Source organism: Embiotoca jacksoni, unplaced genomic scaffold (genome assembly GCF_022577435.1).
Source record: "Embiotoca jacksoni isolate LCO1_2020_lvr unplaced genomic scaffold, fEmbJac1.0.p SCAF_5, whole genome shotgun sequence".
Taxonomy (NCBI): Eukaryota; Metazoa; Chordata; class Actinopteri; family Embiotocidae; genus Embiotoca; species Embiotoca jacksoni.
In genome coordinates, this window is record NW_027185403.1 from 10094167 (window position 1) to 10120029 (window position 25863).

A 25863-nucleotide genomic window follows, 5' to 3' on the forward strand; every position below is an offset into this window, starting at 1 on the left:
AAACTCTCCTGAGATAAAAGCCTTCTCTGTAAAAGTGTGATTTCTAATCAAGTCTTTTATTAGTTAAGGCCAGGTTTTAAATAAAATGGCCTCATTTGCTTTACAGTATTTAAAAAATAAAGATGAACTGGGTAAAACCTAAAAAAAAACTAAACAAAGCTATTATCTCAAGTAATCTGATTCATCTACGAATGACAGAAAAAGCATAGCCCCCCCCCACCCACACACACACACACAGGACAATCATTTCAAATGTATTTTTAAGAAAGAAAACTTTATTAGTGATTTATAAACCAAACACATTACCACTGTATCCATTTAGGTAAAATAAAAAGTCAGAAAATGAATGAAAGAAATTAAATTCACTACTTCACTGTCACAGTTGATGAGAGGGTGTACAAAAAAAGGTTTTACAACATATCTTGGCTGATCCATTTAGGACAGCACATTTCCACCATAGTTCACCACCATACATTGGGAAAGAATGACAGCATGAACGCTCACTAAACACAAGCATACACTACATATACTTTTTTTTTTTCCTTTCTTTTTTTTTTTTTTTACACTGGATTTTTTTGTTATTTTTTCTTTTTATAAGAGTGAAAGGGTAGTGATAGCTCATCATAAGATCATACATTTTTCAGTTACAATAATACAGTGTTAGTTAGATCGTCATGTCAAAGCCAGACACAAAGTGATTTTTTTTTTCTTTTTTTCTTGCTTTGCTTGGTCTCAAAAGCAAAATCATTGTGGGTAAAAGAAAAATTATAAACTTGCGTTGAAAGGTATCACACCATAGCATTTACAAATATCTAAAGAGGTTTAGTGGATGCCATACAACATCTGTGGAGCGTGAAGATTGTAGTACATAGATGTTTGGCAGAGACAGAAGTACATACAGATATCTCCTGTGCGAGTAATGAAGAAAAATGATAATACAAAAGAATAAAATCATAGCCATCTATCTATTTATATATATATTTCTCTATATAGTATGTGTTTCCTTAGAGCAGTACATGCAGCAGCCACTTAATGGAGTGGCGTCATACTGAGCCGCAAAATTCTGGGGATGTGGCAACAAGTTACAGGCAGGGGAGGGGAACCAACAGAAGCGGCCTTTTGAGGCATGTGCGTGCCCCTTTTTCAAAACCTCCTGAGAGAGGATTGGTGGGATATAGCTCTGGGATGGGAATCTCTAGATACCTAGATTTTTGAATCAGGTTTCAATTATCAATGTAGAGACAATCTATGAAAAGTCTACACTACATTTACAGCGTACATAAAAGCTAATATGTGACTCAACAATCCTAAACAATCAAGTTGGGAGAACGTCTCTTGTACGTAGAAGGGGAGGGGCAGCCCACGGGACATGACACCTCACTTTATTCCAGCCCCCCACAGTCCGTGTAATTGGCTTCATCCCACCTGGTCCCCTCTCATCAGTGGTTACAAACAGGAAATTAACCGCATACTGTAGTATTCACAAGTTAAAAGCACTGAACCGTTTTGCACTTGAGAAACATCTGACAAGAGTCCAGGGCACAGACCCCAGACTGGACTTCCCCAGGCCTCATCCACATTACTCCATGCTGTTCTTAGCACACCACAATGTTCAGAGCAGGCCATTCCCAGGACTGATCCTGAGCAGGGGGTCAGAGCAGGGGTTAGGGTCAGTGTCTGAGGGTAAATGAAGGTGGGGTGTTGCACGCAAAAAAGAAGTTAAAGCTTTGAGGACGGAAAAAAAAAAGAGAAAAAAAGCCATTGTATGCAGTAACGAATCTCTTTGGAGAATAAAGAAAATCAGAACAAGTTCACAAACTTAATTGTCACATGAAGAGGCAGTCAGTGGGATGGGTGACGGTGGGGGTGGGGGGACGGCGGCTTGGGGAGGAGAAGACGGCTTGTGGCAGCTTGGGGGAAGTACAAGCAGGTGGGCATTTGTAAACTCAAGGTAATAGGTAAGGACTGGTTGCTACCAAACATTCAACGCAGAAAGCATGAGGCTTTTGCTGCAGTAGGGGGAGAAGAGAAGGTGTTATCAAAATCTCTCCGAATAATCTGTAAGGTTTCATCATAGTCCACTGACTGAAACGCGGCGTCACAAGCCAGCTCAGCTGAACTCTCCCCTCTGTGATCCTCAGGAGAATGTGAGCTATTTTCCCATTTCGCCTTCTTTCCAGTGCTCTCTGCATTCCTCAGTTGGGGTTCTGGCAGGAGATGAAGCTCTGTGTCCTTTCATTGCAGTGAGCAAATACAGAGTGATTGCAAAGGATGCAGCTTTCATCCTGAGAGAGTTGGATGTACATGTGCACCTCGTCGGTGACTGTGCAGGGCAAAAAGCTTGCAGTGTCTAGCTTGAAGCACATTTCTTTTGCGCCAGTTGATTTTTCTCTACTTCTTTCTAGGTCTCAAGTGCTTTCCGTGTCCACTTTGCCATGATAAGTAAGTATATGTTTGCATGTTTGAATGTGTGAGCATGCGTATGTGCATGTGGTTTCATTGAGATCTCAGGGAACACTGTTGGTAATTACCAGAGGAATCTGCAGCAGTGTCATGTTAGCCTTAGTTTCTGTGACTTTTGCCTGTGCTATTTACAAGTAGAGTGTGTCCAGCTTCAGACTGCATACATCTCACTCAGTCTTCTTGTGTTTCTTCTTTTCCTTGGCTGGCACAGCTTTTTGTTCTTGTACAAAGTATATCTCTCCACTCAGAGAGAAAGGTTTACACATTGTAGTTTGGGAGGGGCTAAGACAGAGGTGCCAACGTGCCCAGTGGGTTAAAGGAGAAAAATTGAAGACAAGGGCAAAGAGTGGTCCTTCCTTACTTGAAAGATGACATGAGTTGACTCAGGGTGTATAGGCACATGGGGCGTGGAGAAAAATCATCTTATTCAATCATTTTATTGTATCAAGGCAAGATCAGCAATTTACCTCAGTAAGGAACTGATGGTAAAAATAAATCTTGGTAAGGCCAGGTTCAAAACAGAGAGCTTTAAAATGTTTTCAGTAAGAATAGGTAGTAAAATGAAATTGGAAAATCTATATAAGTTTTTACATTTTCTTTTTGCCCAGTGGACTTTGGTTGGTACCTCTGTTTTAACAACACCCTTTTCTTCTTTGCTATTTTCACTTTCTGCTCCTCTATTCATCTCCGTCATCCTTTCCCTTATCCTTCTTGTCTTTCTTCTCCTTCTTCTTCTTCTTTTTCTTCTTGGCCTCCTCTTTCTTTCCGAAGGTGATGAAATCACTCTTGTCGTCCTCTCCCCCCTGGTTCTGTCTGATGGATATAATGGCGGGGGAGCCGGGGATGATGAAGGCTTCTGGGGGCACCTCGCCGGGCTTCAGGTGCTGTGGGGGTGCGCCTGGACCACCTGGGCCATAGCGAAAGTGCCAGCTGTTGCTGTCTACACCAGCACCCATTGGGGGTGAAACCTCTCCGCCTTCAGCATCTGAAAGAAACAGAGAGATGGATGACGGGTTACTATTTGCTATTAAGTTGCCTCAAACAGATGGGGTTCTTAAAATTACCAAATGTTGGGTGTTGGCATACCCTGTAAAGGCGCAGTTGTAAAGTCTTTATCAGTTTAACTTTAAGTTCATTGAGCTGCTTCTGTATCAAAGTAATGTATTTAGGATAGCAAATACATTTAACTTTTATCAAATAGAGTATTTGTAGCTGTATGTCATGTATATGGAAAAAAAAGAAAAAAAGAAACACCTTTTCTTCAGCCACAAGTTTTATACTCTACAAATCTGCCAGTGGACACACATGACCTGTCTGGAGAAATAAATAACACTGTTTAACAAATGCCAACCTGTGCTGGACATGAATAATTTCTTGCTGAAAAAGATAGCCCAAAGTGGGTACAAATCGAACACATGGATGTTCAGTTATTGGCAGGTATTAACTGTATTTATGTATGGACAACATCATGCTCCAAAAGTGATCACACCCTCACTCCATTATGTGGGAGTGTGTCATTGTGAACAATACAACCAAATGAAAACAGTCACTTTAGTTATTTCCTTACAGCAATGACCTACTTGCCTCACATATTCCTTTTAGTTCTCTGACTCCTTTTCTGAGTTCTTTCCAAAGGCGAGATTAACTGAACACAGCTCCATCCAACCAGAAGGAACAGTGACTAGGAAAAGAAGCTTGACCTCATGCAGTACCCAGGGTACAGAATAGCAGCTTCCAGTGTTGTCATACTCTTATCATCCATCAAGCGCCACATTATACAGGACATGTTTGGCTTTTGTTTACTTCAAGTCAAACGTCATCCTAAACAAAAACATAAAGTTCAACATAAACAGCCACATTTTTGTGACAGTGCAACAACCAGCAGAAAAAGCCTGCCAAATGTTTGACACCGAAAGACCATAAAGATGCACAAAGTGAACTTCAAGGTGAGGAAATTACCACAAACAGACTGCACAGGTGGGAGGAGAGGTGTTGATGGCTGTCATGCTTCCCTGAGATTGGCAAAGCTGCTTCAGAGCAATGACACCAGTGGTGTGATTAAGAGTGAATTTATTAATCACCACACCCTCTGCCCTTTTGCTGGTTGTGCAACATGAACAAAAATGATGCCTGCTCAGTCTGGGCATCTAAGACCTACCGCTTTGCACATGTCGGTGCTCCTGTGCAGTTAAAACGGGGCTTAAGGAATACAAACATAATTCTGACTTAACTATGAATGTGATGTCAGGCGTAGGAGAAGTCAGAGGGGCAGTGTTTCTGTTGATGACGGGAAATTTATCCAATTAAGATGGCCATGGGTGATACACCAGATAGCGTTTAAAGCAGCCCTATAGGGATGGATTGATATACTGAACTGCTTACATTATTGCACTGCATGGTTATAGAGGTGCAAGAGGACGAATAATCGAAACAATTTCCGCTCTTATTCCATAATCATATAACATTTGTATCCCTGCTAATTCATATTTTGCTCAATCTTCGTACTTGTTTTCCCTTCCATATTTCTACCATTTATAATTAAAAACTACCAGTGAGATCGGCTTACAGTGAAGGCTTTATGGAGCAAATCCACCCCAAACATAATGTGTCCTGCTTGGCATACAATCCTAATCAGTCATAGAAGCACGCACTCCTCTCGAGCTCCTCCTTCTGTAGCGGAACTGTCCAAATCGAAGCAGATAATGGCACTTTATCTCATTTCATGTTTTGAATGTGAACAAATACATAAAGTCTATAAAGGGTTTACAGAATGCTATGTCTGAATTACAGCTGACACGATTAGGTGATGATAGAAAAAAATTTGAAAATTAACAACCAACTTTTTTGATCATTTATTAATTTTTGTAATAAATTTTCAAGCAAAAATTTATTAACATACGTAAACACTGTAAATTGAATATCTGTATTTTGGACATTTTGTTCTCAACTCATTAATCAAGAAAATATACAGCAGATTACTTAACAATTCAAGTAATTGTTGTTTCCTTTGGGTATATTTAACCACCGTCAAAGACTTAAGTGGGTCATGCATTTGAATTGTTCTACATCACTATTCTGCCAAAACCTCTCATGCTTTCACTGACTATGACAATACAGTTGCAAGAGCTGCAGAGAGAAGACAGAATTTGACAAAGAGACTGAGAAGATTAAGACAGGACAGCCTAGATCCAGTCACCGCTTTCCCTACATGCAGACGCAGAGACAGCAAAAGTCACATTCGTTTACATGGCGAGTGTCTTTCTCCAGTGAGTCCTCATCTGACTCCCCCAGCAGAGACATGAAATGACTTTTATGATTGCAAAAGTTAAGCAGACACAGAGGGAAAGGAGCACAAAACCACTAAATGAAAATGCAGAATACGGGATGGTTAGCAATAGCTTGCACTGAAGAGTCCACTCTCTTGCCTCTGAGAAATTACCTGTCTAACCCAATGTGCCAACTTGATGAGACAGCAGTGCATCCATGCAAAGTTACATTCATAAACAAAACAACACCCTGGAGAGTGATGAGTCATGCTGAGAGCAGACAGATGGAAAAGAGTAAGGCAGGGCAGAGTAACTGTCATAAAAGGGACAATGTCAAATGCTGAATTAATAGAAAAAACAATCACGTGCAAAACTCTAGCGCAGCTAAAAAGCTGAAAAAAAAGCAGTGCTCACTGCTATGGGAGGTTAATTTTGTACTTTTCAACATTTATAACAACAAATGTCATTTTGATGTTACTGACTACAGGGATAAATAGCGATGTGAATTTTACCCGAGAGGAAAACTGCACATCTGTCACTTTTAAATGTACTCCTTAAGATGAATCCTCTTATGTCTCTTCATGTGTTTTATCATTTCTTTTACCCTTTGCCTCTTCTTTGTGCCTCTTCCTTCACGATGGCAACAGACTCACCCAATACTGATCTCCACACCATTGCCTCTATCTGATTTGTTGATGGCTGTTGCAGAGCAGAACTCCCTCTCTGCTCTCTTCTCTGTTCCTCTTGCAGAAACTCTTCTGCTTCTTTTTCCCTGCCGCCATCCCTCCTCTCACACACTCCGTCTATAGCTCTCATTTCCTTTGACCTTTCATCTAATCTAGCATGAAAACTTAGCATGCCAACACCCGTCCCTTGCTGTTATTGACAAGAGTCTTAATCATGCCTATCAGTGTTTATGGTAACATTAATGTGATTTGGTATTAAACAGCTTGTCCATCAACAATAATTAACAGGCAAATAAAAAATGAATAGGGTTGTTTATTTAATGCTGTTGACTGTTGCCTGTCTCTGCAACCTGCAAAATAGTAACCCTGTACTTCTGTATGTATACAATACAAGAGAGACACAAGCCCTTGTGATCAATAATTTTGCCCTACAGTCTGTGATGTTTTCTGTATGCTCTGCTGAGTTTGATCTCCGGAGTCTTCAGCCCAGCTTCTTTGCGTGTGACTGTCCCTTCGCTCCCCTGTGTCGCCAAAGGTTTTCACAGCCACTTAAATCACCCAAGCTCCATTTTGCCACGTCTACTTTATTCATCCTCTTGTCTTGCCCTACCATCGGCCAGTTGGGCAGAAGCGCAGTGGAGCGCAGTGCAGTGTTACATAACAAGCTGAAGAGGAGGAGGAGGAGGAGGAAGAAAAGGGGCCAGGAAGCACAAGGATGCAGATATGAAACACAATACTCCCCACCAAAACGGAGGGTGGGAGCAGAGAAAAAAATAGATGAAAAGCCCCTCAAGGCGTGAATTCTTTTTTTTCCTCACACTGCAGTGGTGGAGAAATCTGCGATTGTTATGATGATGGATAAAACACTTAGCTGGGACCACACCCCTCTCTGAGACAGCACCTGTGTCTGTTTGCGTGCTGTGCAGTGCACGAGCAGTGTATATTTTGATAAAAACAAACTGTGATGTTGCCGTCTACTCAAAAAACCTAATTCTTATTCATGCGTTCGGGTTTTCACTGCAATGCCTTTGTGGTGAGAGAAGAATGCATTTGGGTGCCTGCATAAATTACCATATATTCCCAAATCTGCAAAGAGTAAATAGAATAAAGAAATAGTTGAGGGTAAAATACAAGTACAATGCTGATGGTTGGTTGCAAGCTTTCAGGAGTAATTATGGCATTTCATATGTGTGTGTATGTGTGTGTGCGCGTGTGTGTATATATAATTTTGTGTGTGAGTGTGCCTGTTTGGATTTCACGCCAGATTGAGCACCTTGCTATCTGCTCCCATCTCCATCATGTGGCAGATGGTGGACACAAGCAGTCCCTTGTGACAGGGCTTAAAAATAATAAAAATAACAATGAATTTCAGTGTATGTGTTGCGGTTCGTGTTGCTTTTTGTGTGTGTACAGTATATGTAGTATGATGAAATATAAATCGAAGAAGAGATTTTTTTTCTCCTAAAAACGAGAGAAGGAAGGAGAGAACTGGCAAGATATTTAAAGAGTCAGAGAGCACAGGATGGAACAAAAAACAGAGGAAAGCAAATAACCAAGTCGAGAGTAGGAAACAGATGAGCTGGAGGGATTCAGAAGAGTGAGAAGACCCGGCTAGCTTCAAGACTGTTCTACCACACCTAGCTGAAGGTGCAAACAATATTTTCACAATGAATACACCTTAACCAAAAGCCTGAAGCCATGAGCTATGACATTCAGCATCGACTTTAATCTAGCGTATACTCTTATCCCCACCTCTTTATCTTTTTTATTACTCAGAGAGATTATTCATAATTTACCTTTCCAAATTCAAACCTCCTTCCTGATGAGACAAAGCAAACACAAATTGATGAGGTCATGGTCCTAAATGCTGGACAGCAGCTCATATGGTTAAGTATGGAGGCATTGAAAGAGCAAAATACCAAATAAATTCTCAGTAGAATCTTTTGTCTCCACACTTTCTCCCCCTCACTTGGCCTTTGGCCTTCATCCTTGATTTGTTTTGTTTTTTTTACTCTGAAAGGTGCCTGACACAGCTGATTACTGTTAACTCTAATCAAAACTGCCTTTCTCTCTTCCTCTGCATTTACATGAAGTTTTCAGTTTGTATATAGATCCAGGGTGATATAGAAAACAGTAAACCTGCATCTACCCCTGCAGTACACCACCGCCCCAGTGAATGTAGGTCACTCTCCCTATCTTACTCACTTGTGTTTTCTTCTTCCCTAAACAACTCTTACCTCTAACTCTCACTTTCCAAACACATCCATTCCCATTTTAACTCTATTGCTCCCTTTCACTCTGCCTTTACTTCCGCTCATGTACCTGCGTTTCACAGTCCTTTGTTTTGCCCATCACCACATACGGTCTGCCCCCCCCTCCCCCCTCCCCCCTCCCAACCCCTCCTACACCTCCCACCCACTTGCTCCCCCTCCTTCAGTACCTTTTGTCCAACACCATATGTTTACACCGCCCTCTGCATAACAGCCCCCCTTCCTCCCTATCTTGCCAATTTTAGAGACCATGAATGGTTGCCGTGGAAACTACATCCTCCAGTGAAGCAGGAGGACATTGGTAGAAGTCATGGTGACAGTGCTTATGCTGATGGAGAATAATGCTGCAAGCTCTCTCTCCCTCTCTTGCTCTCTCTCACACTCCGTCTAGTTTAACCACTCTCCCCTAGCAACAGCAGTCTCGTACAGCTTCCTCTCTTCCCTTTGCAGAGTTTTCTTTCAGTCAATCACTCTGATTTACTCACTGTCACTTCCTCCCAAACAATCCGTTGCATCTCTACCTTTTTATCCACCTTATCCATTACTGCTTATTGTATTGTTAATTTTCAACCCTTGCTTCGCAACCCACTTTATCTCCCTCCTATCTCTCTCTTTCCATCTCACCAGGGGATTGTTGCAACTCTGCACAGTTCTCTCTGAATCCCAATGTGCTCATGTTTTAGAGACTGAGCTGTGAAACAGAGAGAGACAGAGGATGAAGACACAGAGGGAATGAGGAACAGATAGGAAGAGAGAGTTAGACACCAAGCACAACCCTGATTTCATTAATGTGGGTCTGTTAATCTGGGCGTGGGCTGCGCTCCATCTGTCACAGCAGGAGCAGCGCATAAAGCAGGCAGCCAAAACACACTTAGAAACACTGCCAAGCACACACACAGGCACGTACGCATGGCAACACTAAACAGTGACACAGACACTCAAATTGATACCAACATACAACTGCAGATTCTAAATCAGAGAGGAGGAAAAAAGGGGCGTTGTCGGATGTACCTCGGTGTCTCACATTGAAACAAGAAATAGAATCTGCGGCAAGACAGCAAGCTGTTGGTACAGCACCCAGACTGAAACGATGCCCTCAACAAAGCCACCTAAAAACCACAGTCTACCTCACAAACAAGAAAACTTTCTTATAAATAGCACAGCCTATGACTCATAGCGATGTGACAGGCCACATCGAATCAATATCTCCATTTCTGAGACATGATAAACAGAATCAACTTGAGAGTTAGAACATAAATATTTCTCAATCTTGTCCTTCAGTAGGGAAAGCCGTTATGATTTTCATAATTCCGGACACTCTTAACCCTGAATTATTCTTAGTCCACCCTTAAAATATGACCTGAAGCCAAAATAGCCCTCAGCTAATAGTTCCATTCTTAACCTGGCCAACAATGAGATAAAGAAGGGGACAGTTAGCCTTCAGGCAAAGCAAGGTTAGCGTGCACACAATGTGTTGTTCTCAGACCGCCACAGCTTAATTAAACCACTTTAAATCTTCACCAGCTGATCTCGTTACAATGACCCACCCTGAAGACGTCACTGTTGCCTGTTCTCTTCCTTCTCTTTCTCTGTCTTTCTATCTCTCATGTTTTGAAACACCCGCAGGCTGTAAGTCCTCAGCCAAGGCAAAAAATCGATGGCAGCGCGGAGGAAGCTGTGTGTACGTGAGCGGGGATAGGAAGAGACAGTAGTTACTGTGTGGGTAGTTTGTCTGCCTGCCCATCCCACCACCTTCTGTCTATAGAAGACACCAGGCCAAAACACATTCTTAATTACGACAAATCACCTCTTTGACTAAACTTGATTGCATTTTCATCATTGCTCCTGTCTTTTCATTGCACCTACGTGTCTCCTACTCGCACGTCTTCCCCTTCAATTTTTCTCTGCAGTCCACTCTACTTCACTCTTAATATTTTTTGACCCCACTTCACTGTCATCATGAGAAAGCTGACAACTGACAACTGAATTCTCCACGGAGGGTGCTCACACTGTGTGTGCAGTCCATCTTTGGTCATAAATCTTTGTTAGGGACATTAGTTTTGACATCATATGCAGTGACATTCACGTTACAATGTCTGTGAAAAGTAATCTATCAATGGATATGCTGTCATTTAGTATTTTTGCTCCTTTGCAGTGCTTTGTTTGAACATTAGTAACGTCTTTTCCATCCAGATGGCCAAAAATACTTAATTTTCTGTTGTCTGTAAATAAAGTGACTTCTCGTCACTTCGTACAACTCTCTCCTGTCATCATTAGTTAACATAATAGAGATAAATATTCCTACTTTATGAATGTGAAAGTCACCTTGCAAGTCTATTTCACCCTTGCAGTATTTCTGCATACTTGACAACGACATTGCGCTATTTGCATTTGTTTTACAGCAAAAGTGCTGCCAGTATTATATTTAAACACTTTGGATATGACTCAGTTTTGATATGTCTGTTCCAAACTAGTCATGATTGTTTCCTGAATGACAATAATATTAAAATCTAACACCACAAAACAGCATTCAAAAATTTGATGTCTGTGATAATGCACAGACACAGAATCCTGATTGTCTATATATTATGTAAAATATTAAAAATGATTTTGATTTTATCCCACGCCTAGTCTTGGTTTTCATTGGTGTGTGAATAAAAGAGCTCGAGAATGAACGAGATCCACATTCAAAGGAGAAATAATGTAATTATGTATTATTATCATTCTCTGATGTATTCTCTAATGTTTGTGGCTCAGTGATTCATGCCTCCATAAACATTTTGCTGATAATCCAATCAATGATAGTCTCTCTCTTCCTCTCTTTCTCTGTATTGTGTCTCTTCCTGCTACAAAGAGGAGAGTTATCCATCTCCACCTACATAGCACATGTCATTTCCTCTCCCTGCAGCAGTGGGAAGTGGTAGGAGTGGGTCGGGGTGATCTCAAAGCTGATATGTTTTCCTCATTTGATTACTCTCTCGCGGTTTGATAAGCTCTTGAGGAATGTACAGTTATTGAGATAATTAGTTTAGAAATTGTTTGAATCTGCGTTGACGAATGTGTTGAAAACAGATTTAATAATCCTAATCGTGAATGGTTATCACTGTTTTAGACAAGGATGTTTTAGAGGACTAGACTGCCAAGGGGACTTCCTACTTTATTAAACTTTCTTATTTTTCTGTGCCTTAGCCATGTCTAAATTAGTTTTGCTTGGTTTAGATGAGGGTGTCTTGATGGATTCTTACCAGCAGCACTGGATGCAGTGGGCCAGTTCTGAACCAGGACCCCCTGGGCTCCCTGCATTACTGAGGATTCTTCCATGTGCACTGAGCTGAAAGACAAGAAACACCATCACCATATTACACACCAGAAAGGTATCCTTTCACATACAGTATAGACAGATTCCAACTTTTCAACAGGAGACATGCATAAACATGATTGTGTCCTTTGCAAACTCAGTATTATGATTGTTTCATGTGACTAAAGAGCCTATGTACCCATTTCTTTCATCTCCATATGTTTCTAAATAATAGACACAATTAAAAATTCAAACCCTGGTACTTGTACTTGTGTGGGGGGGTTGGTTGATGGTAGAGCAAACACAATCCCAGATAGGCTATGTTCAGATTAGGATTTATGTATTAACTCTACATTTTTCTGACAACCTCTGGATTATGGATTGCAGATAGTCCCTTTTACATTTTCACACCCACTCTGTGGTGTTTCAGCACCCTCCGCTCCACTGAAAACACCCCCATTCTCTCGTGTGCAACAGAGAAACGATAGTTCTCTCTCAGTGCGTCTGTCTTATCTTTAAAATGATTGTATTGTCTTGTTCAGACAAGAGTCTTAGTGAAATTTATGTTTCTTTAAAAAAATGCTCATTGCTATGAAGTAACCAAGGATGGTAGACCCTCTCTTAAAGGGTCAGTACACCCAAAATGATACAAATATATAAGCCTAGCCATGAGCTATAACTTCATGAAGAGGATATCTTACCGTACAGATAGTAATATGAAATCATTTTTTCTGTGATACCATTTAACAGTTACCTTCAAACTGCTGGGTGTTAGCAGATTAAATCATTTTTAATCCAGACTCTAGTTTGTTCAAGCAGAAAGAGATAAAACCAGATGCAGAGACATATAAATCTACTTAAATTGTTATTCTAAAAGCACAACTAGGATTCATGTCTCCCGCTGTTTTACTTTCATCTACCAGTCCTCCCTCCTCCCCTTACGACCCTTGAGTGTAAAACTAGGTCCCTAGAAGTTAAAACCTTTCCTGAGGTCTGTATGAACCAATTTATGTGCTGCAAAGGCACCCGTATTTGTATTACATCTTAAAAAAGAAACTTCCAGTCTCTTTCAAAGATATGAACCAGAGTAGCAAAATAGAAATGTGTGATGGGCAGCAAGTTTATGATTTATTAATGGTGAAGGCAGTTAAAATTGTATGACTGTAGATCTGTGTGTACAGTGGCTCAGTGAAGAGAAGTGATTTGATGATGGAGGCCATTTTAAGTGCTGCTAAGCACCAGCATTATCAGAATACACTGATTAAATATTAATGGGAATTCTCAATTGATAATAAACTTTTCAGCTAATGACAGTACTTCTTTCTCATTCCCAATCATGTTTTCCTCTCCTACTGTCTGTAACCCTCACTTTCTCACAGCAACATTTATTTGTTTCAGTTCATGACGATTGTGATCACAAAATAAACCACAAAACAACTGCCTAAGAACACAAGTAGGGGGAAATGTTGTGCATTCCACCAGAGATTAAATTAAATGAAATAGGTCACTGCCATTACATGGTGTTTGGTATCCAAAATCTCTAATACAAACTCTGATTATGTCAATGTATAAAAACATAAATATTCAGTAATGCTTGGCAATTGAATATAGTCAACCTAAAACACATCAGAGGGGGTGAGTCATGAGAAAGATTTAATATGTTAGACTGGTTTACTTAAGCACATTAAGGCTCATTAATCCCTGCTGTAATTATGAGAGAATCTGTGTATTATTAATGACACTCAGATGACACATTTATTAATCTGACATGTACATCAGAGTGCAAAAATGAATACACACATATTTGTATCTATACTATTATTGTTCAAATAATGGAAACTATATACAAATATTTAATGGTTCAGGTTGCATATAAATTGAGACAAAGCTATCAGGCACTGCATTGTACTTGTAGACTGGACAGTAGCACTGAAGTATAAATTAAGATTGGATCAGTACGATTTAACACATGATGTGCATATACATATAGTCCTCAGGAGACCCATGCGGCTGTCTCTGCTATAAGACTACTGTAGCCACAAAGATAAACTGTGTATGTGTTGTGTATATATTATTATTAAGCATGTTAAATACTACTAAGGAAGTTGTTTTCTGTTAAAGGGCAGCGATCTATAAGATGTGAACAGATAAAATAGATTACATACATATATATAATATATGAAAGGGGTAAATAGAGATAACGTGCCTACCTCATTATACCTGTGACTATTTGTAATTATGGTGCCACCTAATTAGCATAACCCTTGATTTGGTCCCACAGCAGGTAATACCCCAGTGCCTGATGGGTAATGTGATCACTGGTGTATTCATGAAGCCATCTCCATGAATACCCCAGTGCCTGATGGGTAATGTGATCACTGGTGTATTCATGAAGCCATCTCCATGTCGCTGATTGGCCATCTTTCCACCTGATGACCTTCATACATCACTGACCCCCTCTCTGCTTACTCTTCCCTCCTGTCAGTCCTCCATCTGTCTATGGTAAAACTAAGAAAGCCAATTCCAACAGCATTTCTCTTCACTCTCTCCTCTCATATTTCACTTTTGTTTGATTATCATTATAAGAGTAATAATTTCTGCTTATTAAAATTAGATTCCTTCACCAAACGTAGAACATTTGGGAATTTTCTCTCAATTTACCTTAATTGAGTGTTTAATAGAAAGAATGTACATTGGGACATTTTAATTTTTCTGTTTTGTAAATGTCTGACACAAAGTCCCACCTCTTCCCCCTCAATACTGACATAGCAGCTGAGCAACAGCTGCAGCAAAGACATATTTACTGGAATAAGCCTGTGAATAAATCCAAATGCATCACCTGGCTGGAGATATATAAAATTTTGCCTGATGGTCATGCAAAGGGGACTCCATGTACCCTTTTCATGTTGATGTTGTTTATTTTATTTCAGCAAACTAAGACAGGTCTTGTTGAATGTTAAAAGTGGATTAGGCTGTGCACAAGACCTCAATGTCAGCTCAACAACAAGAGTAACTATTTAAACATTATCATGCAAGTACATATCTTTTATTAGTTGAGTAAAATAATATCAAGATAGCAGTCTGTTGTGGGTAGCAAAATAACTGGCTCATCAGTCCTATTAAAAACTATGCATCAACTAGTTTTCCAGGCTTAAAGAACTTAGCAGGAGCCAAAAAGGTACTGGTAGCGTCTTAATCTTTTAAAAAAAAATTTTTTTTTTTTTTTTAATCTCCAATCACCTCAGCTGCACAGGAATTTTTGATCAATATCTGCATAAGCACACCTCTTTTCTTACAACAGACAATCTTTGGAACTGATGATAAAAGGTAGAGACTTGTCAGCAAGAAATTATTTTTGGTCTTTGCTTCAGGATAACAGAACTTCTCCCTTCAACTGGCAGACGAATGACTGCCTTTATGTTTAGCTTAGCTTTGCAGTCATTTTATGTTCATATGATTATGTAGTACATTATATGTAGTATACCTTAATGGTATTCTGGAGCCATTTCTGTGGACTATGTTTGGACAGTATGTTAATTTATGACCTGAATCAACTGTACACTTGTGTCATGGGGCTCAGTGAAACTTTGTGCAAAGTTGTCTGAGAGCTATTTGTCTAAATGAAAGGTTTGGTTCTGCTTCACATCAGTCAGCTAGAAATTGGTGCAGAATGTATTTATCGGTTGAAATCCTACTAGATGGGACACCAATGTAAATATCTTTTTATTTTCTGATAGTGACTGGTGAATTCTGATGAAATACCCTCTCTAAAGGGACAAAAAAGGGGGGATGCTTACCTCTGCATTACACCTCCTGCTCTCAGGGAGGCTGAATATCTCCAGTCTGTGTTCGGCCCCTTGGGCTGCAAGAGAGAGTGAGAGGAATTGAGTCTTAAGTACAGGCGAAAGCCAAAACCATCTCATTAATAAGTCATGGAGAGAACTGCGAGTGCATGTGAGCCACACACACACACACACACACACACACACACAGTAACACACAAACTCAGTCACACATTCATTGTAGTGGCAGCTTGCTCCTGTCTTTGGAGACAAATGAGTGATGAATCGAATTTTGTATGTGCACTCATCTCCTGCCATTCACACACCCTCTCCTTCTCCTCCACCCTTCCTTCCCTACCGTCATTGACTTTGGAAAAAGAATGACTTTGAAAATGTTCACTCCAGCAGCCCACTGATCCCATGGTGGTATAACACCTGGAGCTACATATCTAGAGTGCAACCTTTCAGTCTAAGCTGATTATGGTTTGATCTATTACATATGAAGATTGCAGAACTTTCCTTTTGCTGTGTGCTGACAAACTCCATTTAAATTTACAATTACTGACCTAATGTTCTTAGTCCCTTCCTCTCCATTCTCTACCACATTAAAACTTTTAAATGTGAAAATCACTTTTCACAGAATTATGCCTAATAAGGTTGTTTTTAAACAGCCTCCATCATCTTCTGTATTTTTCCTTCACAGCGAACCTCCTCCCTGCCTGTGTTATTCACCACCCCCTCTCCGATGCTGTTGAGTTCTTCCTGTTATATCCTCTTTACGCTGATCAAAACCTTGAGTTTCACTCGCACATAGTCTGCCTGACTCAGTATGACACATCTCACCATGGTAACTGTGCAGAGCCCCGGCTACGTTTTACACTCCACCCACCGCCCTCTGTCATTTCAGTCCAGTGAAGGTCACAGGTGGAGGAAGGATGGGGGAGGGCAGATATCAGATTAACTCTCCGAGACAATTGTACCAGAGAGAGACACAAAGGATCCCTCCCCCACTGCAACCTATGTCTGTCTGCCAGTGATGCAATTTGTTAGTGGCATCCTAATGAGATTTCAGTGTCTGTGTTCTAGTAAGTCCCAGTTATTAACAACACACAAACATACAATGTCATAAAACCTGAAAAATGTGGTTAGTGAAGTAAAATTAGTGGTTGAGATTCCTCTGTAAAATCATGTTCCCGGTGCAGCGAAATGAGCTGTTAACCCAACTACATACCTAGATGGGATTGCATTATCTCTAATTTCAACCTAAACCACCGACAGAGCTAAACCAACCTGACTGAGGACTGTAAATTATCCCCGCTTGGTCATGCAGTTCATAAAAGACCCATTTGCAATCCCATTTCCTTTCAAATATGACAGATGTTCACTTGCTGCTGAAGCTGCATTGACCTCTATGAATCTGCAGTGGACATTCATCACCCGTTGGAATCCAATATTTGGTCTTAATGAGACAAGCCTGGTTTTCTTCCTGGAGACTCTCAAACTGAATGTCTACAGGGATACAGAGCACTACAGCATCTATCCATCCCGAAACTGAGGGTGAAAAATGCCTCACCAAAAAGCAATCAGTGAGTGGATCGAGAGTTAAGACTGATATTAAAATGAAAGAGAAGTTAGTGTGCCATTAAACACACAGCTAATTTCTAATCTTCTTTTTCGCACAATGTACAGGAAGAAAGCAAGACGATAAATAATGAAATAACTAATTCAAATTAAGACCAGATTGTCCGCAAATGGGACTAAACGGCTTTGCTAGATGTTTGCCCTGTTGCGGCACCGCAGTGGCCAAAGGGAGTCTGGTCTGCTTGGCCGTATGGTGTTTATGGGGGTAAATGAAATCACACACACACACACACACACACACACACACACACACACACACACACACACACACACTAGAACACACAACACACAACACACACTAGAACACACAACACACACACACACACAAATTAAATACAAGCATCTGGAACCTAAACATGCCCGCAGTTTAAATACTCCCAAGGGAAGACAGATATGCATAGCGAGAATATTACCACTGCAAAAAGTAAATGTAAACAAAAACAAAGAAATAAAAATCTAAGAACGAAAAATCAATGCATTCCATTTCTTCATCTGAAAGGCAGAAAGCAAATTAAGTCGATAGAAAAAAAAGGTTCCCATGGGGTTTTTAGTGTATTCATTTCCTTGCCTCACGGTACAATGTAAATTACGGAATAAAAAAACTTTTGGTTTGGACAACCCTTTTCACGCCTTTCCCTCAATTCTTCCCTCTCCCTCTGAGTGAACACTCCTTGCATGGATACAGAGCTCACACCTCCTCCATCAACACTGTGTCCAATCACCTTTTATCCCCCGCCTCATCTGTGTGGAGGCAGCCAATCCCCGCACAGTACTAAGAAACACATAGCTGCCATTTAATTACATAGCAAGAAGAAACATGACTGGCATTTAATGAGGAACATGTCAATTGATAGCTGAATAATTGCCTTCATAATTTCTTTGTTCCTCTTTATCACTTATTTTCTCCTGTATTCTTTTTCTGCACTGCACAGACAGACCCACTGAGGCTCTGGGGCAAACACGATTAGTAGAAAACAAATATTTTGTGTTTGATCCTATTAATACTGTTTGTTTTTACTATAAACGGAAATGATGCAAACGACTCTGTGCATATTGTTATCAACCTTTTACACAAATACCATGAAACCATGAAATTAAGCTCTCATGTAAATGAGACTCGGACACAGTCTCTGCCTCATTTCTGCCTTCTTCACCGATTCCCAAAGTCTGGCTTGCTGTTCAGCACCAGAGAGGTACGTGACCAGAACAGGATATTTTGGTGCAGTGGGACTGGTATCCCTTGTAGCTGGAAAAGCTGCACTATTTCCCAGACTCTCTCTCTCTGCCCAGAACCCTCTGGACCTACTGGACTTGAAAATTGTGGCACATAGTCCACTGCAGACAAATAACACAAGCCGTGTGGGGTCATAGGTCAACAAGCTACTGAAATCTACTAGTTTAAAAAAAAAAGGAAAAAAAGGAACAGTGCGGAGATAGAGGCAGTGCTAGATAGATTCTCCTCCTTATATCGGCTTTACTGTAGAGGACAGACACACTTTAACATCTTAAACCCCAAAACTCCAAATACCTGATCTTTAGCAAGTGTGGGACACACAAAAAACACTTTTTACCACACTCAGCAAACCCAGAGAAGCTACACACAGTTAAGAATGCCAGCGTTCTCTCCAAGAAGCAGACCTGTACATAGATAATATGACCAGTGAATGGTAATGTCATAACTACATAGATGAACAAAATAATGTTATCTGTTTCTTCATTCTGATAGATGCCAATTATAGGATCTAGTTTGAGAGAACTTACAAGAAATAAGCAAATCCTGGAGTGGCAGAAAAACCTTTTTCAACCTATCTTTCTACAGTCATCTTGGATGTAAGTGATAGAAATGCAGAATAAAGGCTTGTATGCCACTAAGCACTTGAAAAACAAACTGAAAAGCAGCAAGAAAATACATGTTTTTAAAACATCACATGCCGGAAGAACAGATCAAAGGCTTTAACAGCTCCGTAGTCGTAAATGTCAACTGCAATCCTACTGCAAGAACATCGCCTTAGAGCAAAGCCGGAACAGTAATTCACCAAGATATATTCTTTTATGGCTTGTGCTTTGTGAGTCATTTGCTGTTGTGAGGCAATCTAAAATAACAGACAGAGAACGCACCAGACACACACCTGAATGGCAGTTGCATCTGGCATACTGAGACGGCGTACAAATAACTGGCTCTGTCCACTGTGGCTGGTGACGTAGCCTGAGCCCCAGGTGCCACTGTGCGGCCGACCCGTGTTGTAGAACATAAAAGTGTCACTTCCTGACGTGGCAGTCAGGCATGTCTTGTAACAGTATGTTTTGGTCAAAGACCCATTTCCTCGCACTTCAATATAATGCGGTTCCACTTTGAGGTCTCTGCGTAGGGCCACATTGGAGTTTGGCTGCCCTCCACCTGCTCCACCTGCTCCACCTCCTCCACCTGCTCCACCTGCTCCACCTGCAGCTCTTCCTCCACCCCCACCGCCACCTGCTGTGGTGCCGCCCTCTGGTACACTCTTCTTGGATACGCAGCATGGGGAGCAGGAGCCAGGCTGGGTACAATAGGCATGGCAACGCACAATGGCCAGCACAAAGATAGTGACCAGGAATACAAAGGTAGTGGCACTCAGGGCGATGATGAGGTAGAGAGTGACATTGGAAAACATTAGCGGGCTGTTGGGCCTGATGATGCGCTTGGGGTCAGGGGTCAACTTTGGAGGGAGCTCCATGACATACACATGGATGGTGGCGGTGGAGGAAAGCGGCGGTAGGCCGTTATCGTACACCAGGACAGTCAGAACAAAGGAAGTGGAGTTATCTTCAATGACACGCCTTGTGGTGCGGATCTCACCTGTGTGCTCATGCACCTTGAACAGATCAAAGTCTGTGTTGGTCTGCTCCAGGGCATAAAGCAGCCAAGCATTCTGCCCAGCATCACCATCCCACGCCATAATCTTGCTAACCAACACTCCTGCTTCAGAGTTTTTCATTAGGGTCTCCGTGGTGCGGCTCCCATTGGTGGGTGGGTAGACTATCTTGGGCACATGATCATTCTGATCCATGATGTAAACATACACTGTGACCACACGGCTGAGAGGAGGCACGCCGTTGTCCTGGGCTTTAATCTGAAAATGAAACTCTCGCAGCTTCTCAAAGTCGAAGGCTCGCAGGGCATATGCCTCACCTTTATCAGGTTTGATGCTGACGTAGCTGGCTACAGGGATACCATGATTGTTATCATTGAGGACAGTATAGGTGATGCGTGCATTTTCTGCAGCATCGGCATCTGTGGCCTTAACCACACACAAAGGTGCACCTGGGGCATTGTTCTCTGTAATATAAACCGTGTATGACGTCTGCTCAAAACGAGGTGGGTTATCATTAACGTCTGCAACATCCACTTTAAAGGTCATTTGAGATGACAGGGGTGGGGTGCCGCCATCCACAGCATTGACAGTCACATTGTAAGACGAGATGGTTTCCCGGTCCAGGAAAGCAGATGTGACGATCGTGTAGTGGTTCCGGAAAGACTTGATCTTAAAAGGTAAATGGGGCATGATCTCCAGGGCTACTTGTTTGTTTTGTCCAGAGTCACGATCATTCACACTAATCAATGCTACCACTGTGTCAGCCCGGGCATCTTCACGGACAGGGCTGGAGAGCGAAGACAGCACAATCTCAGGGATGTTGTCATTGACATCCAAAACTTCTACTACCACTTTACAGTGTACTGCCACGGGGGTTGGCCCCTTGTCCATCGCCTGTATGTACATTTCATATGAGTTTGTCTCCTCATAGTCTATATTGTTTTTCACTCTAATTTCCCCTGTGTCTGTGTCCATAGAAAACATCTGCCGGACTCTTTCTGGCGTGTAACTGCTAAAAGAGTAAAAAACTTCCCCATTTGTGCCCTCATCAGGGTCTGTTGCATTTAACTTGATCACAAGCGCGCCCTTAGGAGAGTTTTCAGACAGTTTTACTTTGTACACAGAGTTGTCAAATGCAGGCACATTGTCATTGGCATCAAGGATACGGACATTGATTTTGGCCGTGCCAGTTCGCTGTGGGGTGCCTCCATCTATTGCCGTCAGGATTAGCTGATGAGAGGGCATCTGCTCCCGGTCAAAGGGCTTTTTCAGAATGAGCTCGATTTGCTTATCATTGGAAAAGGGTTTGATTGAGTCCAGAGTGAGGTGGTCGTTTGGGCTGAGTCGATACTGCTTCACGGAGTTGGAGCCGTCATCTGCATCCTGAGCTCCCTCGATGTGAAAACGCGAGCCGGTGAGAGCGGACTCCGACACCTCAAGCTGATATTCATCTCGAGGGAATTGTGGTGCGTTGTCGTTCACGTCCGAAATCTCCACCTCCACGTTGTGCATCTCCAGCGGATTTTCTAACACCACCTCCAGGTTGCGTGAACAGGTGCCGCTGAATTCACAAACGGTCTCTCGGTCAATGCGGTCACTCACCACCAGCTTCCCGGTTTTGTGATTGATGGTGAAATATCTCCGTCCACTGTCCGATGTGATTCTGATGCGTCGGGTGGAAAGTTTTCTCAGATCCAGACCCAAATCCCGGACAATGTCACCGACCAATGCCCCGTTTTCCAGCTCCTCCGGAATGGAGTATCGTATTTGTGCATTTGCAAGGCCACTGAGTACGAATACAACCAAATACAAAGACAAAGGCACATTTTCCTTTAGACTGTAACAGCATCGCGCCGAAACAGCCATCGCAGGCAGGCAGAATTTGCAGACGGGTTGGAGAAATCTTTCCGCCTTTTCAGCTTGCTATGGGTCCCCACCCGCCTCATTAAAAACGAGGGTATAGTCCGTGCACAACTCCGACTATGTGCAGGATAAACACCGCGTCCTCTCTGGTGCCCGTGTGGAAAATTTCTCCCGTGCATCCATTGTTTTACTTTGTCAGGCTGGGTGATGTTTTTAAATCAATCCATCCCCTTGCAAGGCTGACTCCTTTCACAGATGCTCTCTCTCCCTCTCCCTCTCTGCGATGTGGCGATGCTCTCTGTGGGCAAAAGGGGAGGGTGAGCCTCTCGCTCAAACGATGCTGGCTGCAATTCAGCACCTCCGATAAAATGATCGAGCATCGTCGAATAAAATTTAATCCAAAAAAGCGCAAATACCCTGGAGTGTTATCAATATATCTATCCACGAATCCTGGGGCCGTATGACGCGAGCAGTGGCATGTGTATGCGTATTTGGGGAAAATGAACACAACCCTTTTTCCCTCTTTTTTTTGTCAGTGCCACCGCCCTTTTCACTGGGCGCTGGGAAACTGATTTATGAAGCAGCCTGGCGATTCGACATCCTCACTGATGCAAACCAACAATAACTCAGCAACGCTCAAACAGAAAAAACGAATACATTTTGGAGGAGAAAGAAACAGATAAACAGACCAAATATGAGAGAGCTAAATGCGCATTGGTGTCAGAGACTGTCCATAATGCATGACTGTGATCCAATTTAAAGAGGGATTTATTATCACAACAAAAGACATGAGAATAAGGGGAGGTTTAACCACATCACAAAAGGAAATGGAATGAATGTTGTTGTTTAACTTTGTGTCTGCTCAGTATTAAGTGCTGAGACTCTGGGGGGATAAATTAGCATATTCTCTGTTCCTTTATTCTCTGTTTGCCCTACAGTGACAGCTGACAATGTTTTGTCATTAAAAACCTATTGGACCTCAGTGTTGCAGAGTCCTTTCCACAAAAAACACAGAGCCTGTGATGTTGAAATTGATGAATGAAATTGTGGTGACGATGCCAACCAGGTCACAGACAGGATGCTCAAAATGTGACCCCATTCCACATCTGGCAAAAGACAATGCTGGACTGTGCTGACAGGCGGATTAAGCACAAACTATTTTGAAGCACACACATCAGTCATTTCTTTGAAAGAGCGACAGAACATACAGTGCTTCCCTCAGCTATCAGCATAATAATCACATCACTAACCTCTCGGTGTTTCAGTTTCACATGATAACATAAAAAATATTATATTCCATGTGCTGTGATGGATTGAGTGGAGCTTGTGCAGCAGGTGAAGACATCCCACTTGGTTTGTCCTCTAATTACTCTGGTCTCAGTATATTAAATTCTTATTTGAACTGTATTGCAAGTAATTACATGAGACTTTACCCCAAATAAAGTAATGTCTTATTTGCAGTAATAACATGAGAGAGAGAAGTGGACAGATGTTTTCTTAAACGTGGAGACTCATGCTTTCAAATTCACATATCCTACACAGACCTTGATTAAAAGCCAACAAGATTAAGTTACTGTAAGGAAAGACAATGATGCATCCAGTATTGTGCCGAACATAAAACTGTGCTGATGTGATCCATCATACTCTTTGAACAAGTTACGTGCTGTGAAGAAGTGGCCTTGTGAAAACCCTGAATCCTCTTGGTTCACCTCAGCCACTAGGCCAACATGAGCGTCTACCGCCCACATAATCTTTTCCCTTTCCTGGTGCTCTGCCACTCGCACCCACGCCTGGTCTGCCCACGGCGATGACAGCACTTGGCATCCCGGGAGACAGGGAGAAGACAGTGACTCACTTGGATGCTGCTCGTGGATGGGTAGATACAGAGTGGCTCTTCACACTCTGAGGCAACGAAGACGTGTCGAAATGGGCAGTCGGCGCTGTGGCCAAATGTGATATACAAAAATCCCAATTTACACATATTATGAGAAAAGGTTTCAGTGCAATGATATTTTATAAGAATTGAATAATATAAATTGTGCATGCGAGAAGAAAATGTTTTTTGAAATGACGACATACTATTGCCTATCATTTAAATACTCCTGCAAAACCTTTTAACGGTTGAGTATATTTGTCATGGATTTCTCTCTGCATGATCCCACCGAGGCAGTGCTGCTTTCTTTCAACAGGGGCTCGCCATTTCAGGTCGACATGTACGGTCTGACACACTAACCATGACATTTAACAGATTTTCCCAGTGGGGCGTTTGAACCTCCGTGTTTGGCAATGATATGAAAATGAAGACAGGCGACGTTTATCTTGTCAACAACAAACAGAGCTGGATTTCCCCTGACCTTTGCACATGTCTCTCTTATTCTCATCCTTTCCCCCTCGCTGAATTTGTAGGCTCTCTTACAGTTTTCTAACACCTGCGTCCGCTTCAAATACACCCATCTCATTCTGCATTAACTACGCGCCTCTGAGCTGTAGATTATTTCATTTTTCACTCAAGGGTGCTGCAGATGAAGCTATCAACGCAATTCCACCTACAGACAGATGCCTGTCATGCATCAACGAATACTGATCTCAAAGAGCTAATTGGCCAATTTGTGTTTATTTTTACTGTCTTAAATAAAACACAGGCTGTCAGAACCTGCTTTCAATTATTTTAGCTGCCCTTGATGTTTAATTCTCAATCCATAAATTGTCTCACTTTCCCCAAATCTCCACAATGTCTCCAGCTGCGCCTCTGTCAGAGAGCCACTGTTCCAGCTGAGGGCTGGCTGAGGGGCATACTGGGGTCCTAAGTGGAAACACAAGAGCTCACACTGACACAGTGGGTCAGAAACAGACATCGGCTTTATTCAAAGAGGCACGTGATAGTTATTGAGAAAGGTAATACAAATTTTAAACATTGAAACCTCCTCTTCGTTCAGTCTCTCTGCCAGAATATTAACACCCACCATTCCATCAATAATGCAAGATGGCCACTATATTAATAACTTTCTCTTCAACCTCATTAATACTGTAAGCGGCCACTCTAAAAGCCATTCATATTACTTCCCAAGAGTCGTTTATATGGAATCCCCTATTTTAGTGAGTCAGATGACAACAGAGATCCACGGGGAAACCAGGTCAAGACTGGGCTATCATGAAGCATTGCTCCTTACATCACTCCCTCAGTCAACACATACAAACAGAGGCAGTCATGCAAACTTAAAGGGCATTTGTGCCTGTAGGCATGGACGCTCGCACACAGGCAGTGTAAAACGCGAGTAAAAAAAAAAAAAAAAGACGCTATCTAAGGACAAAAATGTTTTGTCTGAATGAATGTCAGAACATTTTTTGCAGCTGTTCCCTCTCATTGTTAAATGTCAGGGAGCGGCCACGACAGGCCAGATCTTTGAAAAACAGACACACTGACTGCAGGGAATAGGATCACGCAAAGGTCTACAGAATACACCTACTGGTTCACAGATAAAGTTCATTAAGTACCTTACTTTAAAAGAAAATTATTTTCCTCTTCGTCAGCAAAACCTGCTGGTCCAAAGTATTGTAATTCAAATCTTCATTTTTTTTTTTCATGTTAGTTCACAGAGAAAGTGAGAAAGAAAAATAGAATAAATGGCTCCAGGCTGTCGTGCAAATTTTAAAAAGAAACCAGCAAACCGCCCTTTTTAGAAGAGGGTGTAGAAACAGAATCTTGAACAACTGCCTTACAAAATAAAGTATTTTAACAGAT

General features: G+C 41.7%; 1 protein-coding gene across 33 annotated transcripts in view; it reads right to left on the bottom strand.

The window, feature by feature from the left end:
• Positions 1 to 255: 255 nt before the first annotated feature.
• The window catches only part of LOC138211026 (protocadherin alpha-C2-like), a 222628-nt gene continuing 197020 nt past the window's right edge, over positions 256 to 25863 (bottom strand). For 32 of the 33 annotated variants that reach the window (XM_069170560.1, XM_069170573.1, XM_069170569.1 and 29 more), the window contains exons 2-4: positions 15781 to 15845; positions 11931 to 12016; positions 256 to 3448 (exon numbers count right to left, since the gene is read on the bottom strand). In XM_069170560.1, the coding sequence (XP_069026661.1) occupies positions 3141 to 3448; positions 11931 to 12016; positions 15781 to 15845 (459 nt within the window). In that variant the 3' untranslated portion in view covers positions 256 to 3140. Of the gene's footprint in view, positions 3449 to 11930; positions 12017 to 15780; positions 15846 to 19535; positions 22597 to 25863 lie in introns of those variants that run through there. The other variant, XM_069170539.1, reaches the window with a different exon arrangement.